This window comes from Camelus bactrianus, chromosome 26 (assembly GCF_048773025.1).
Source record: "Camelus bactrianus isolate YW-2024 breed Bactrian camel chromosome 26, ASM4877302v1, whole genome shotgun sequence".
Lineage (NCBI taxonomy): Eukaryota > Metazoa > Chordata > Mammalia > Artiodactyla > Camelidae > Camelus > Camelus bactrianus.
This window is the reverse complement of record NC_133564.1, coordinates 19,709,751-19,727,170: the sequence shown is the minus strand read 5'-3', so window position 1 is coordinate 19,727,170 and position 17,420 is coordinate 19,709,751. Positions and strand designations below refer to the sequence as shown.

Genomic DNA, 17,420 nt, shown 5'->3' with positions numbered 1-17,420 from the left:
TCAATTAAAAAAAAGTAAGCATTCACAAATAGTAATGTGTAAGATACAATAAGGTGCTTCACATTAATGTAAGACAGTTAAAAAATTACCCATAAATGCAGACTTAGAAACTCTTTTTAAGTTATTTTATTCTAATTTTTCTCCCTTTTCCGGTCCTGGAATATAACTATATCTTTATTATTTATCTCAAGAATTTATACTCAATGAGTTTTAAAAAGCCAAAGAAGCTTGATTCCCAAAAGACAGACATAAAGAACATTTCTGAAGTATTTACTTCTGAAATGGAAATTATAGCATGGTCTATTTTACTTTCCATGTTGTATATTAAAACTGCAAATCTTATTATTTACATCAAATTCTCATCCAGTTCATTCAAAATGTACCAAGAATGGAAAGGAGGTGTAATTCTAAATCTCTTTTCCAAGTGGCAGAAGCAGCCATCTCTCTAATCAACCTGACCTCTCCCAATAGCCAATGGTTGTTCCTTGAGTTATGCTTAATATCATACCTGTGAAATAAACTAGCACTGCTACAATTATAACAAAAATGCAGAGAGGTTAAATACCTTGCCTAAAGCCAGAAACGAGTCAGAGACACAGCTTAGATGAGGACCAGTCACTCTGCCTCCCAGGATCCTCTAACAGCATTCAGAATTTGTAATTGCTTCTCCGTTATCTGATTAGAAATAGGGACAATGTTGGTTCTGGCTTCAGCCCAGAAGCAAATATATGAGGAAATCAGTTTAACTGGAAGGAAAACTAAAAGAGGAGAGTCAAGGACAAATCCCAATACTCCGATTTTTTTTTCCTCCTATATGTCTGAATGTTTACAAAAATCCATTATCTTTATAAAAACATATTTTTGATTTTTTAACTTATTACTATGCTCATCCAGAGAATTTCTGTATTTTTATTAACTTTAGTAATGGTCACTTGAAGATTAAGTAAAACCAGAGTTCAGTCAAAATTTTGCTTTATAGTACTAATGATAATAAAATTTTACCTATAAAGATACGGACTAAAATGTCATTTCAACTACTGTATGGACAGAAGCCAAATTTTTCTTAGTTATAAATAATGTGGCAAGTTAATAATTGCCAAGATGAAATGGTCAGTTTATTTGATCTTGAAGAAAAGTAAAAGTATTCTCTGGGGTACAAAATTGAGAAATTTATCTGTAAGCATCAATTATCCTCTGAACAAGTTGTTCCTTTTGTTTTAAACCCTAGAGTATTTTCTAATGTGTAAGAGGCGATGTTAGCTCCATTAATCATATTGCATAAGAGTTTCAGACCGGAATCCCAGGTTCATCATTTCTTTTTTCATTCTGATGTAACTCAACCTTTTGTTTGCCATTTGTTCTATTTATTAACTCAGATTCCAGTAAAAGACTGGGGATGTGTTTTCTCTCTGTTCTGTTCTTTGCTGTGTTCTGGACTGGGGTACTGCTGGAGTTTGGCCTTCCTGTTAAGCATTTTCCTATCATTGACTCAGAAATTTTCAGGTTTATTAAGCAAAAGGTAATCCTCATGATTTACTGGAAAGAGAACCAGTCAGTTAGGTTGAAGTGGTTTACACACACAGGAGAAGTGGAAATTAGAGTAAATTCAAGCTGCTAACATTAAATTTCAAAAGCAAAGGTATGGGGTTATTTGGCCGATTTGATAATTACCTCTGTGGTAAAATGCAACATTTTGAAATACAATCCTATTTTTTTCCCTCTTTGTATCCCTTTTGCCTCCTCCCCATTCAATCACTGAATAAGCCCTGCACTCACTTCCTCAGAGCGGGGACAATCAGCGATAACAGTAGCTGTCATGTGCAGCTCACGTATGTACCACGCATGGTAAATGTATTAACTCATTCGGCCTCAACAGCCCAAAAAGCAGGTAATCTTAGTATCTCCATTTCACAAATGAGAAAACTGAGGCAGAGAGGTTTAAGACAAGGTCACATGATTAGCAAGAGGTAAAGCTAGGATTCAAAGGCAGTCTGGTTCAGAATCTGTGCTCTTTACCATTAAAGATAGTGAATACTGTCAATCAAGGATTTGACCAGCATCGTTGCCTCAGGAGAAACCAGGAAAAAGCTAATCAGACAATAAGGACAGAATCTAGGGTCGATGTTCTGCTAAGGCATGCCAGCAATTGGATTTGCTGGGAGGAAAATTATTACTGTAGTCCACGGATGTATTGTCAGAATATGGTGGAAGAGCTGTCATCGGGAAAGGTCAAATTTGTCTTTGCACAACTGTACCAAAGCTATGAATGAGAATGAAACTTGAGGTCACTGGCTGACAGAAGTGTGAGAGAACACCCATATGAGAGGATCTAGTAGGATGCAGTGTCTAAGGAGATGGACCAGAAACAGAAGGGTGGGGGTGCTTACCGTAAGGCACAGCTTCTTACAGGGGCTTCAGTGAACAGAACAGGGAACTCCTTGGGTTTATATCTTAGCTTGACTAGAAGTTGGATTTTACATATTTACCCTGAGTGGCTGTTTTCTGGAGAGCGGACTCACACTTAACAGTTTCTCAAGGAATACATAAAACAGAAAAGTGAACATACTAATTTAGGAAAAAAGAATTGCCTGGTAGTATAACCCCTTTAGGTATTTGCATAGAGGACATCCTTATGGTGGACAGAATCATTTTAGAGCAAATCAGGCAAAAGGAATTTTGATGAACAAAGAACATGAATAAAGAGCATTGGATTTAGGGGCTTTTTTTTTCCTTCAAAGTAAAGTAATTAGATATACTTTTCTTCTCTGGCCTGAGAATGTTTCCATTGGCTAACAGGTACAGTTGCACCAAGATCAGATCACTCTGGCTCCTGGACAAGATTAGATGAGCACTGACAAATTCTTTCCTTCTCCCCTGGAAGACCATACTCAGAGAACTCTCTCAATTAATATACCAGTTATAGCACAATTGTCATCCAAACCCTCTGCAATCTGTATTGTGTCTGCCCATTACCTGATACCTGACCCAGTCCCAGTGGGAAGGTTGAATTCCAGGTCTCCCCGTCTCCAGTTCGCTCCAGCCTGCACCACTGAACATGTCTGTCTCAGCCCCATCATGAACTAGACTCAGACAACTGATCATATATCTTTTAGTGTATTCTACAAGCATACATTTCTGATGGTTATACTTTCCAACCTTGACTCCCAATTCAGGGGAAGAAACCCTTTGTGGAACTTATAAAATCCTGTGCTCTGAATACAGTGATGACATTTTAAACTTAAAACGTGCCTCATCAAAATATTCAGAATGGAGCATATTGCAAGTATCAAGGAAAGAGGTCATCAAGAATAGTTTTCATTTCAGGCACCTAACAGAGCCTCCTCAGGGGGAGTTTATAAAACTCCTTCCTAAAATGTTAGTTTAAATGTCATCTCACATGGAGTCCTGAACAAATATAAAACATTCTCATGTGGCTTAAATCTGAGGAATTAATATGGAAAAGCATGTTAAAATTTAGTAAAACTAAACCAATTTTACTAGTGAATCACCTACCTATTCCTATTGTCTATGTAACTAGTGAGTTTAAATTAATATATGCTCAATTAATGGGTCTGGAATTAATTAATCCATGTCATGTCAATATGAATGGTATAGTCAAATGATTCAGAATACTTTATTGAAGACTGAAAGAACTGCATTGATTCCCAAGCTCCATGATGGCTCATGACATGCCACTGAGGAATTCACTGCTCCTCTCTGAAACTCAATTTTCTCCTCTATTAAAAAAAAAAAGTTATTGGATCAAATGGACCCTACGATCCACTCCAACTTTTAAATTCTTCTCTTTGCTTATTTACCCACAAGAAACCTTCTGAGGACGTGGTATGAAAGAGGATTAAAGTTTTATACCAAAATTAGGAAAGTTCATGGATAACTAGGCAACACTGGTAAGTATGTGTAATGGATGAGTCAACTAAGCTGGAGCTGAGACTTGGATACAGAGTCTTGTGGAATTAGGGATCCCCTTTATAGTCCCTCTGGTGCTCAAAGCAGACATTGACAAAGCTGCTGTAATTATCCGGTTAGAAAATCCATATTCTTATCTAAAAAATCCAGTTGCTTTGCTCTGTTCCTGGCCAGCTCCTGGAGTTCTGGGACCATGGTGGTCTTGAAATGCTGCTCTTGCTGCCAGGTAGTTTTCAAAATGGAGGTGGTAGTTGTTGGAAAAGGCCACTTTCTCCTCCCCTAATCTAATGTAAACTTGGACACAAGCCCCTTCATCAAATCCCAACATAAGCATTTAATAGGCTGTGATGTTTGCAAAACTTCTGAAATTTGGGGAATAACAGAAGAAAATGACAATGCAGAAAAGAAAAATGTAAACAGGAATATTAGCTATGAGTATTCTCTTCTCCATAGAGGCCCCCCAGGGGCCATCTTTCCCCTTTTCCATGGACCAATCCTTGAATTAAGGAACATGGAGGTCATTGGAGATGGTGACAAGGTCAGTTTCAGTGGAGTGGTGGAGTGATAGTCTGGTTAGAGTCAGTTGAAGAGAGAACGGGAGGGGAGAAATTGGAGATAGCTGAAAAGGGGTACGATTGCTATAAACGGAAGGGGGGCAAACAAAAGGTATTTTTGTTTTCTGTTTTTTTAAGATGGGTGGGGATATTTGCAGAAGAAAACCTCCCCTAAACTATATTTAGTATTATCAGGGAAACAGTAATAGAATGCAGTATTTTTTTTTTTAAAGGGACAATTAGCACAAGGCAGAAAGAGCTCCAAGAAATTAAATAAAATAGTTGAAATTAAAAACAAATAAACTTCACTGAATGGATTAGAATATGCAATCAAAGAAACCTCCCAGAAAGCAGAATAAAAAGACAAGGATATTAAAAATTGGAGAGAAAAGATAAGAAAATTAGAGGTTTAATTTAGGAAGTCAAGCATGCACCCAACAGAACTTTCAAAGAGGAGATAGGACACAACAGAGAGAGAATTATCAGAGAAACAACAGAAAAATAATTCCCAGAACTGAAGGAGATAAAGTTGAAAAAGTCTATTCAGTGCCCAGCACAATGAATTTAAAAACAAGACAAAAAGCACCCACTCCTTGGGTATATCACGATAAAATTTTGAGCAACACTTTAGTGAACAGTTGCAAAAAGCTTTCAGAAGGAGTGAAATCACATAAAAAGTACTGAGGTTCAGAATAGCATCCTACTTCTTCACAGAAAGAATGCCTTAAAAATTCTGAGACTGGAAAAATCTGGACTCTACACAGCCAAGCTAGCAATCAAATGCGAAGGTAGAATAAAGACATTCCAGACGTGCAAGAACTAAGAAAAAACAAATCTACTTTCACGGCGCCTTTCTGAGAAAGAGTTAGACAATGTGATCCAGAAGAAGGGTGAAGATGGATAAAGAGGAAGACAACGAAAAGGAATCAAGGAGAAGAGTGTGTGTGTGTGTGTGTGTATTGGTTTGGGTGGGGGGTGGCTAAACTGTATTTCCTGAAGTCCCTTTCCTCTGTTTCCCTTCAGGGTCAGCCTCAGTTTAGATGTGTGGGAGATTTGGAGGGCATAGGTGAAGCAGCAGGCTTTGTGGCTCTCACAGGTTGCCACCTATCTGTTGGCTTATCTCGTGGCATATGATCTCTGCCCCTGCTTCCCTGAGATCTTCCATCAGCATGGGACGAAGGGTCCAGCTCCTGAAGGACATCCACATCACCAAAGTCAGAGGTAATGAGAACTGACAGGGGTTTCAGTCCGTCCTCGTGGGCTCCAGCCCCTGCTCCCTGTACAGCCATCTATCCTTCTCACTAAACCTACCAGGTATCCTTGGAGCCCCGGCACCATATGTCAAGAAAAGGGCCTTTCAGAGACTACTTAACCAGCTCCCACAGTAGAAGAAGGTTCTTCCTTAAATATCCTAGAGGCTCTGCCTCTCTGATTGAACTCTGCTATATACAGGATCCCAAACAGGAAAACTAGATGCCAGAGAAGAAATCGTCCAAATGCACGGTTTCCCGGAGGCCTCCCTGCCAGAGCCCTCTGTTCTTTTGCTTAGACCTGGACTGTAGGCCCTCTTGCCGTGCTCCATGAAATATGTAAGAAGCTACCTTGACAAACATTTGACAGATCTCCCAAAACATATTAACTTTAGGTTCCACGAAACCTGAATCCTCCCCTGCCTCCCAGTTAAGAGAAAATGAAATGCGTATTCAGTACTCTTTTTTTCAGAGGTTTCTTGCCTATCTGGAATTTTTTCCCTCTAGCCAAGTCTACATTAGTTGCTTAACAGGCAAAGTGCAAAAGATGTTTTCTTATTTTATTTATTTTCCCTGCAAAGAATAAAAAGAGCTCTGGCTAAGGAATGTTTGTTTTTCTTTCAATGTATATGCCAGGACTTCAGAACTGCATATATTTTATGCTTCTGAACAATAACATCTTTATTATTAAAGAAGAATCTCATAAGATCATGTCATTAAAAAACATGCAACCAAATAAATGTTATATTCTAATAGAAAACAGATTTTTTTTACACTAAACACATAAAGAAGAAGTTCAGCTATATTGTGTAAAAACATGTGGGGGAAAAAAGAAAACAAGAGCTCATGTTAAGTAAAACCACATTTTAAAATCTGTCTCTAGACATAAGGAAGATGCTTCTGCGCTTTTGCCCATGTTCTTCATTCAGCCTGCAGAAAGGTTTTCTCGAAAAGCGTGTGATAGCCAACTCTGACCTACATGTCAGAAGAGAGCAAAATGCCAACAATTTTCCTATTCTTAGACAATTTCATTCAGCATCTTTTTATTCCACCGCTAAAGCCTATTTCAATTTATTCCCATATTTTTCAGTTTGTCCTTTATTACATTATACATATGACAGCCAAGGATTCTTGTGCATTCTAGATTATAATAAGGTCTTTATGGTTACTCACTTCTCTTGAGTGTTTCTTTTATTATTGTACTTTACAATTTACATAAATGTCATACTTTTTTAGTATCAAAAGTCATAATTAAAAAAAAAATCTTAAATTCAATTGTAATAGCACTATAGTGGTCACTGACGGTTTTTCCTTTAAGTACTACTGCCAGCTTCCGGTTAAAACTAGGTACTGCAAAACTGTCTTCAAAGACCAAATTAATGAACACCAAAATACATGAATTCTACAGGGCATTTGGGATATAAAGCAGCACAAAAGACAAGGTGTCTGCCCTAGCCATGCTTAAAATCCATCTGTGGATAACGAACATGCAGAATTCATTAAGAGATAAACAATATAGCACAAAATGTTATATTTTGAGTGCCCTTTGGTCAGTGTCATCCTAAATATCAAATAACATAAACAAATGATATTTAACACACTTACCATAAGAATCCAACTCCTTGACTTGATTCATTCTGCTACGACTATAGACCAGGCCTTAATTACTTCATGCCAGTTACCACCTGTTCTTCGTCTCGCTCCTCTGCTCTCCCTAGTCTGCTCTAAACATTGCCACCAGATTAAAGCCTTAAAATAACTACTTTATTATATCATTGCCTCTTCCAAAACCTCAACTGGTTTCATACTATCTATAGTGTATACCATTCTTCTATTACTCAATATACCACTGAGGTATACCCTCCCTGCAAGACCCCATTTTAATGCAAATATTTCTCAGACTCCTCTCACTACCAAACAGACAAAACAGTACTGACATTTTTTAGGGTCTGTAAGTTCAAAAAACATAATGACCATAATGATTTCAGGAATGCATTCGAATTCATTTGAATTGTTTTAATGATAACAGTTTCTACATATTCAAAAATAATATATGCATAAAGCATACATGCATGATGATATGATGATAGTTTATATTTTTGGGGCCTTACCATATATCAGTACTTTTTTCCCATGCATTTTCTTGATCAAAAAATCACTCCAAGTGGGGAGAGTATAGTTCAGTGGAGGTCCTGGGTTCAGCCCCTACACTTCTATTTAAATAAGTAAGTCTAATTACCTCCTCCATCAAAAACAAACAAAAAAATCCCTCTAAGGAGTCAGTAGACCTCAGTTTAAACCCAGGCTCTCCCACTTGGAGCTGTCTGAAATTTGGCGATTTATTTAATCCTCTTACCTAGTAAAACTGAACGGATGCAGAACCAATCTTTCCCGGATAGTTGTGAGAATCAAGAAATTCATAATAGATAAAATGCTTAACCCTGTGCCTGGTACAAAATAAACATTACTTTAAAAAAATCCTTCCAAGGTAGACAGTATTAGTTTCTCCCCATCATTTCACAGATGGGACAATTCAGAAAGATTAAGTAACTTGCCCAAGATCTTAAAGCTAGCGCCTGGTGGAATTAGAATGGGGCCTAGGGCTCACTGGACTACAGTAAAAACCTAATCCATTTGTTGCTATGTGCTCTGAGTTCCCACAACATTGTTTTCTTACAAAAAGTGTATTTACATCACATCTTATTTCTTCATCACTCACTAAAATATGCTCTTAAAGGGCAGGGACTGTGTTTTTATCACCTAAGTAATTAGCAGTGTTAGACACACAAAGTACTTAAAAATGTATGACAAATAAATAGTGTCAAAGATCATGGCACTGAAACTGAACCTGGATTCAGCTGCAAATTACAAAAGCAGGAAGGACTTTTTGAATATGTATTGAGATGCAGTTATTTTAATTGGTTTTGCGAACAATTTCTATTGGGAATTGAGAACAATTTGTGGATGGAATCCAGATGCCCTTTCTTCATTCCTCCTACCGTTATTCTGCTTAAAACAAAGTTATCCCACAACTACAAACTGTCTAAAAATGGAATGCCTGTCCACGCAACTAACTTGACCAGTGTTTAAACCTTTCAGGTAGCCACACCGAAGGTCTTAATTGTCACTTCATCGCCATTTTAGAGGTTTAAGAGAGAACCTGTCGATATACTAACCTTACCAGAGCTGCTGCTGAAAGAAGAGAGTAAAAAAAGGAATACAGATTTAAAGAAAATTTCTCAACATTAAATCTTGGTGAAAATCACCTGGTTGGTCTGAAGAAAAAGTACGGCATTCACCCAAGATGGCGTTAACGACTAGTATTTGTGATTCTCTCACTGACCAGCTGTATGGTGTTTGGCTCATTAACTCGCGTGCATTTTCCTCTCCTTACGTGTAAAACTAGGACCAGACTGTGAAGGTTCTTTTCTTTCTATCCCATCGTGACAGGGATGTCTGTGGATAGGGAACAGGAAAGCGACTCCCGTCTTTAGTCTTTTCTAGTCTTTTCTCCTCGTTCCGGCAGCGGCCGGAGTAGATAGCCGCCACGGGAAAACGAAAACGCGCCTCCGCTGTTTCTGCAGAGGCCCAAGGCGCGGTGTCAATCCGCTTCCGCACAGGCCACGCACTCCTCACGGGGCGAGCGGCGCCGGGGCGCACAGCATGCTGGGACTTGTAGCCGTTTCCCCCATGGAGGACGAACAGGCGGCATAACCCGAGGTCGAGTTGGCATTCTGGGATATGTAGTCTCAGCTGGTTTGTTTGTGTAATCGGCGCCCGGCTCCAAAGCCTGAGGTGACACCACAGACTCCTTGCGAGTCACATGACTCCAGTCTAGCGCGTAGATCGCACTGCGGCTCCCGCCCGGGCGAGTTTTGCCTCCGCGCGGCCGTTGCCGAGGAGACGGCGCATGTCTCGCCGCGCGTCGCCCCTCTGCAGTCCCCCCGCCCCTCTTCTCCCACCACAATGAGATCCTAAGATGGCGGTGGCTGCGGCGGTTGGCGCCGAGTAGCTGAGGTAGACAAGGCGGCCATTGGGCCTTAGGCAGCCCGGGAACCCGGGGACTCTCCCTGCTGCGGTCTCTAAGGGAGGACCGCTGCCGGTGGCGGGTCGTGGGGGCTGACCGCTACTCAGTCCTTGGCAGGAGCGGCTGCTTCGTTTACAGGTAATGCCTGCGCGTCCCCAGCCCCTGGCAACCGAGGGCAGCGCGGCGCCGAGGCGGGAGAGCAACGGCCGTGGGACACTTGACCCTGTGGGGCCCAACGTCTGGCCCACGCCTCTGTCTTGGCTCTTGGGTCTTTTTGCTGCCTGCTTCCCGTCCGCAAGGCAGGCAGGCCGCCCCCTCCCCGGGACCCACCGACGCTATCTCGGGGTGAGCATCTGGGGACGCGTTCTCAACTGCAGAACTCCCTTCTGGCCTCCCCGCCCCTCTCTTTTTCTGGCCCCGGGGAGGAGGCCGCCCTGCAACTGGGGAGCTACAGGAATGTCCCTTGCGAGCGGAGGAAACGGAGTGGGGGCCTGCAGTTTGATTGCCAGGGCCGGGGGTTCTGGTTTTTTATAGCATGGGGCCCTAGTGGTCATAGTCTCCGTCATTGCGCCCTTTTCCTAGGCCACCCCCCAAATTCCATTCTGTGGGGCGCTCGACGCCAGAATTTGGGACGGAGAAGGGCAGGTGAGGAGCGACGTGACTTTGGGGTTGGGCTGTGAGCAATGGGATTGTGGAGCAGAAGGGCAGGGGGAGGCGGTCTTGACTTTGGGAGTTTGTACTTGCTAAAGGGAATATTAATTTAATAGCTCTCCCCCTCCCCTCCCATTGCTCTCCTTCTCCATGCCTGACTGCAGGGCCAGTTAGGAGGGGCCCAGGGTGGGGAAAACCAAATGCCAAATGGGGTTCGGGAAACGTTGCTTGCTTTGCAGAAAAGGGTGTTTGGGGATTAGGTAATAGGCCCGACTAGGGAGGCGGGTCGTCCAAACTTTTCATCCTGCGGCCCACTCATTAAGAGCTCGCTTTGTCTGGGAAAATAAATTTTTTTTTGACTGATTTGAGGTCTGTGTCCTGTGCTGTACGGGTGCTGGGTCTTGTTTTGGCGCTGGAAGAAGCAGACTTTCTGGGCTCCCCTACCACCCCCGCCCAAAACTGCTTTCCAGACTCCTCCTCCTGGTATTCTCTGGTTACTGGAGTGGGTGTTGTAAAGCTTCGAGTGCACCTGCTCCTTTCTTTCCTTATCACCTTCCCAGTGAGAGCCGCTGGAAATTATTATAATTCTGAGTTCTTGAACTGTAAGTAAACCTCGTGTTTATGTAGTGACAGGGTTTTTTGTTTTTTTTTTTAATGAAGTAGCTAGCTTTTAAATAAACTTTTTCTCATTCTCAGATATACAAAGTTCCGGAGTAGTTTTGAGCGACAAGAAGTTAATGATTTGATCACTCTGCAGAGTAAACTTTGGCATGAATCTTTACATGATAATTACATTATAATTTTTTTACATTACAATTTCACTATATTCCAAAGTAGTTATTAAGGTGCCACATTGTTTGGATCTTACAGATTTGGAGGATTTAAACGCTTATGTATATCACATTGTTTTCAAAAAGAATTAAAGTAACTTGAGTTTAAAATATTGATAAACCGCATGTTTCCTTTTCCGTTGTTTTGTAAACATACACTAGGTTATAAATATATTTGTTATCCTATATTTCATAGTGTAAGTAAAGAATTTACTGAAGTTTCTTTTTTTTTTTTAATCATAAGCAGACAACAGCTTTGAAGTGTGAAGCAGGAAAGGAACCGTTTCTAAGCTGCAAAAACTAGTTTCTAAACAGGTAATTTGACATCATTATATATGTTATTGTCCTTTGTATTATAGTTGAAGACTTTATGATGGAGACTGCTATCAAAATACCAGGGCATGGTTGAGGGCCCTCTCTGTAACAAACAAATGTTCTGGATTTGCTGCTCTTTTTGCCTTGTATTTTGCCATGCCATCTTGGTCTGTCTTTGCACTTTTGTTAGAAAAGAGCCATGTCATTCCTGATTATCAAATGCTGGCATAGAGTATGCAATACTTTTTGAAATGTCTTTGTCTTCACAGAATCTCTTCAGACCATTTAAGTTTGAACTTGTCGTGTAACAATTATTTGGGTGGCTTCTTCTTCCAGATTCATTTAATCTTAAGTCATTTTCTTCTACAACTTTTCTGTTAATTGGATTTTTGAATTTTTTAACACAAACGCCTACCTTTTGACCTTGTTACAAATACTATCTATTGATTGAAATTTTGTTTTTTTTTTTTCTCTTTCAGGTGTCTAAAATTATTTGAAACATTAGTTTATGTGCACAGTGCATTGTCAAATGCTGGTTGTGTAAAGATATTCTCTGACCAGCAGAAAAAAGTCAATGTGAGTTCATGGACAGAAAGTTAAGTAATTGTTTGCTAAGGACAATTTAGAAATTAAATGACTAATGGATGAGGATTAGAAGAAATTTTTGCTAAAAGCATTTTAGCAATAATTACTCTTAAAAAAACCTCAAAATTTAATTCTACTGTTACAGTTTTAAGACAAATCATTTTCAAAATATGTTTGATACATCTTTGTTTTCTAGGAAAGGAGAAAAATTGTCAGCTTCCTTATGAAATAAGCTATCATGAGAAAATATGATTTATGTCTTAATTATAATTTTCAGTATTTTTTTCAATTGAAAGACTGTAACAGAATAAGTTAAGAAAAATGAAACTCAGGGAAAATGTCAAAAATGAATTGGAGTATTAGAGTTCTTAACACTGGAATATATAATAGGCATTTAGTAAATTAAAAAGTTACAAAATCAGTTATAAAATAATTTTCCTTTTAACACACTAGGGAGGATGGGTAAAATGGAATAAAAATATAGGCCAATTGAGTTAAACTGACTTTGGAAGACCTTGGTTCTCTCAATGTGGGAGTTGGCCGTTTGTTTGTAAAGGAGGCATGTATATCTGAGACTTGGAAAGAATGGAAAAGGATTGAAATAATCACACTGGGGAATTTATTAAGATGCCAATAAGGAGTACATAGCAGCACATTCATCTTACAGATTTGATTGCTTACTTAATGGCTAAAAAGTACTAGAGATATGCAGTAAGCAAAACAGATAGGGTTCCTTACCCATGGAGTAAACTTAACATTTTGAAACTGTGAATGTATAGTATAATGTAGTATACCTTAATAGTTGACTCAGTCAGTGCCATTTTATAACTGTTTTACTTTTACAGTTTGAGAGTAGAAGCAGAAAGAATAGGTAGTGGAGTATATCCAGAATTGAGTCAATAAAATGGGCAAATGGGTGAGAAAATGAAGGATGCTAGCAGGGCATTTTTGGAATGGCTTACTTGGGTTTGTGTTTGGCGTTTAGTAAGGAAGTGAGAGATTAATGGATTCCTAGAAAGAGAAATGGTTGAGGGACTGCACGTATTCAGCAGGACCAGCAGTAGATTTAGCAGGAATGATCAAGTGAGAGAAGTAGAATGCAAGGAATTAAGTTCAGAAGGAGGGGTTTTAGAAATTTAGCATCTTAAACAAATTACCTGTTCAGAGGAAAACAGTATTGGAATGGAGAAGATGAACTGGATGTTGGAACTGAGTCCAGGGTCTTAGAAAAATCCTTATAAATGTTCAAATAATGAAAGCAGAGAATGAGGTGGAGAGTAAAACCACGAGTCAGTTGTTACCAAGAAAAGTGCAAGATTGTCTTGGGCTGGCAGTAGGAAATGGTACCCAAGATAGGGAGAGTGATATTTTTAATGGCTAATTTGTTTATAAGAGGAAGATTAAGTATTGTTAAGTAAGAATGGTCTGCAAATGGTATTATTTCCGTTTGAATTTGAGAGACTAGAAAGAGTAGCATCTCTTTTCAGAAGGGATTTCTAAGGAAATAGTGCTTTTAGAACAATCTGGGGTTTTACTGAAACCAAAGAAGTAGGAGTGTTAGGGGACAGATGAAGGATGTATAGGGAGTTATTTGTGATGGTCTGGTAAGAGGGTATCACGGGAAGAGCTGTTAACATTAGTGAGTATGGAATGGCTTGGCAGTGAAGGTTGGGATTGGTCATAGCAGGACCTGCAGATTTGTCTAGGGAGGAATATGTAATCAATGAAAAGGAAGTTACAGATTTTGAATATAAATTGTAGGGAGGGAGAGGTTTTAGCAAGCAGAATTTAATTGACCTCAGGGTTCTCACTTGCTTATGTACCAAGCAAGGATATATTAAAATTTCTTGGTGGAGAAATGTTCTATCCTGAATAACTATGATAGACCCAGTGCAATACTTGCTTCGTAGTGAGATGGAATCAAAATTTTGTTGATTCAGTTTGACTATTATATTGCAATCTGTTGTTGCAATTTATTTATCCCTCTACATCAATACCTTCAGAATTTTTTTTTAATTTGACGAGTGTAATTAATGAGAGATATCTTGTATTCTAGAAAATCACTAAAATTTTTAGAAAGTCTTGAAAGAGCTATAGAAAGATCCTGTATTTTTAGGTACAGAGAAGAAACTGAGAAATTGCTTAAATGAAACTAAACAATACATAATGCCAAATACTTAGGCCTTTTCTTCTCAGTTTCCATTACAAGTGCTTAGCACAGTTGTGCACTCTATTAAGACTTTTCAAAACAGTATACTGGATATTTCCTTTATATAATTAGTAAAAGAAATATTCCAAATAATTTAACCTTTTAAAAACTTGTGCAGATAACATAAAATAACAACTTTGGTTATTTTGTGACTCTTAAGTAAATCTTTAGGAAAAAAACCTGTACTTTCTACATTATTTTATTTGGACATCTATGTCTAAAACCTTCATTTACAGCTGTCAGTTGAGAAGTAAGGTATTTCCAGGGATGGTTATGAGTGATATAATACCATTTGAGAAATAATATTTGAATTCTAAAGGTTCTAGGAAGAATGGTCTTTTCTTCTTTAGATTAATTTATTCTTTACTTTGTATTCTTATTTTAAAGAGTCAGTCATAGGTATTTTCATGAAAATTAATACTGTGATAGTCTCCTTAGGTATATATCATATTACTTTATAGTAAGGATCCTACAAGAGGATTTTCTTCAGAAAGATCAGTCACTGAAAATACCTTATAAATTGCTGTGGTATTTTTGTAGTTCATATCTTTGTGAGATAAGGGAGCCAAATAAGGCTGTCAAAAATGGAAAAATGAAATATATAAATAATAATTTCAACTTAGTTTAGTAGGTCATAGGATGGCTAGAAGTTCTTGTTTAAAGTAGAAGAATTTTACTTTTATCCCCATTCAGCTTCACATACTATCATCCATCACTTGCACTAATTGTTTTCCAATGGCTTTAACTTTTCCATCTCATTGTCTTCCATTAAGCCTGCTTGGCAAAATTCCAACCTTGGATGGATTCAATGGAGTGTTTATACCGAAGCTGATGAGCATTGGTGGGGAAAAAATGCACAGTGCAGATTAGTTGTGTGTTAGTGATTGTCAGTGAATGTTCTTTGCTCTCACCTGAATTCTTAGTGCTGCCCACAGTCATTCTCTTTCACTCTTCCCCAGCCTCTGAGACACTGTCATTTTATCCTTGCACATTTAGTGACAGTCCTTTTTTCTACTTCACTTACAAACTCCCTCAACTTCATGCTACCACCACGTCTGATAACCAGCCTGTATCCAAGTCCATCCTTTCTTTTGTTTCCATGAAAGAAGTATTCCTCTGCATGTGTAAAAACCGTTTTTCTTACTCATTGGATCCTAGCCACTCCCACTTTTTCAGAGACCACACGCTATTTATCTTTCTTCCATCTTCAGTATCTCCCTTTGTGAGCTCTATCCCGACAAATTTTAAATGTGCTCAAGATACCTCCCTTTTAATGAAACTTTCTTCTCGACCATTTCTGCCTGCTTCCTTTCACAGACTGATTCTTTGGTGAAAAAAATCACCTAATGACTTCCTTTATTTTTTTCCCCTTCCTGTCAATAAATGCATTTCAGTTATGGAATTAACTCTTACCAAGGTTGTCAGTAAACTCCTTGTTGCTAAATCCAGGTGGACACTTCTCAGTATTTTTTTTTTTCATTTTTTAATTAAAAAATTTTTTGTTGCTGGGGGGGTGTGTGATTAGATTTATTTATTTATTTAAAAAATGTTTAATAGATTGCACCCAGGACCTTGTGCATGCTAAGCACTAACTCTACTACTGAGCTATATACCCTCTTCCCTCAGTACTTTTCTTATATGACAAAGTAACTTCTGGCATTCTTATCAGACCTGCCTTCTTTATATAGTTCTCCCACTTTTTAGCACATTCTCTTGGTTTCCCTCCTGTCTTTCTGTACCTTCTCAGTATTCTTTTCCTCTCTTAAATATTAGTGTCCTTCAAGGTTCAGTCTTTCTCTCTTACTCTTCATCTTCTCACTGAGCTTACTGTTCACTTCAAGTGCTTTTATGAGTGGATGAGTCACAAATCACTTTCCAGCCTAGATTTCACTTCTGAGAGATCGATACTTGCCCATTGGACAAATTTAATTGGGTGTTCAACAGGCATCTCAAACTCAACATTTCTAAAACTGAACTCATTATCTTTTCTCAACAATGGAAACTTGTTTCTTTTCAAATTTGAATGTATCATCATATACCCTGTTGTTCCCTAGAAACCTAGGACTTACTCTTTAGCTTCTTCCTCACTGCCTTATCCCCCACATCATGGTGGCCACCAAGCCCTGTTGATTCTGCCATAGAAATCATGTTGCACTGGTTCGCGTACATATCTGGTATTTTGATTATTGAAACTTGTATACAAATAATTAATAATAAACTGTATAAATAATAATTTATATTAGTGTATTTATAGAATAAAATTTAGAAGGTAGAGTGAGAGCTGTAGAGGTTGGCATAAAAAAGAAAGAAATGACTTGCCTTTATTTTCTACCTTTTATAGGGTCGTTTATCTCCCTTAGATCAGCTGAATGTTAATTGATTGAGACTTGATCCACATGCAGTTATTTCCTTAGCTTCACACTGATAATTTTACTTCTATAGGAGTGTGCATTTTAAACCATTTGGTTTCATTATTACTAAGTTATTAAATATTCTTTCTCATCAATCACAATAAAAAAGTAGACAAAATTGTTTACTTTATAAACTAATGGACTTTATTTAGTAAGTGGTCTTTTAAAAAAGATTTTTTAAAAATTTGATGTATTTTTCCCAAACTAATTTTAACGTACCCTTTTAAGTTGTTTTAGGAACTTATTTTAATAGTGTTCAAAGTCACTGGCCTATGAATAGATCCTTGAGAAGAGGTCTTCATTTTAGGGAAATTTATCATAATAAAAATTACAATATAAAACATTTCTCTGAATATACTCTTACTGTATTTATCTTAAACTAAATTTACTTTATTACTCTACTGATAGAAAATGTAACATGCTCTATGAAGAAAATTGGTATGTAAGAATTTTTACTTAAAATACCTTAATTTTCCATTGTAATTTACGTTTTAAGATAATTTTGCTTTTAGTAATGTTAAATGTGGTATCACCTCTATTGCTTATGTATTTTTTGAGCTCCTGTTCTTTAATATTACAAATTATATTAGCACACCTAGAAAAAGGTAGTTGTAAAATGTTTCATTTAAATGAATCACTGGACATACCTCTCCATGGGTAT

The 17,420-nt window shown here is 38.2% G+C and overlaps 2 protein-coding genes across 25 annotated transcripts in view; one reads left to right on the top strand and one right to left on the bottom strand.

Moving 5' to 3' along the window:
- FGL1 (fibrinogen like 1) overlaps window positions 1-9,307 on the bottom strand; it is a 35,821-nt gene extending 26,514 nt beyond the window's left edge. Inside the window, exon 1 of one of the 3 annotated variants that reach the window (XM_010953265.3) lies at window positions 8,998-9,307. In XM_010953265.3, the coding sequence (XP_010951567.1) occupies window positions 8,998-9,097 (100 nt within the window). In that variant the 5' untranslated portion in view covers window positions 9,098-9,307. Of the gene's footprint in view, window positions 1-565; window positions 682-8,997 lie in introns of those variants that run through there. The other 2 variants (XM_010953266.3, XM_074353491.1) reach the window with 2 other exon arrangements.
- A 184-nt stretch (window positions 9,308-9,491) lies between these two features.
- PCM1 (pericentriolar material 1) overlaps window positions 9,492-17,420 on the top strand; it is an 81,155-nt gene continuing 73,226 nt past the window's right edge. For 5 of the 22 annotated variants that reach the window (XM_074353474.1, XM_074353470.1, XM_074353468.1 and 2 more), the window contains exons 1-2: window positions 9,492-9,896; window positions 11,487-11,554. The gene's annotated coding sequence lies outside the window, so the exon portion shown is untranslated. Of the gene's footprint in view, window positions 9,897-9,945; window positions 10,104-11,483; window positions 11,555-12,033; window positions 12,131-17,420 lie in introns of those variants that run through there. The other 17 variants (XM_074353476.1, XM_074353475.1, XM_074353472.1 and 14 more) reach the window with 8 other exon arrangements.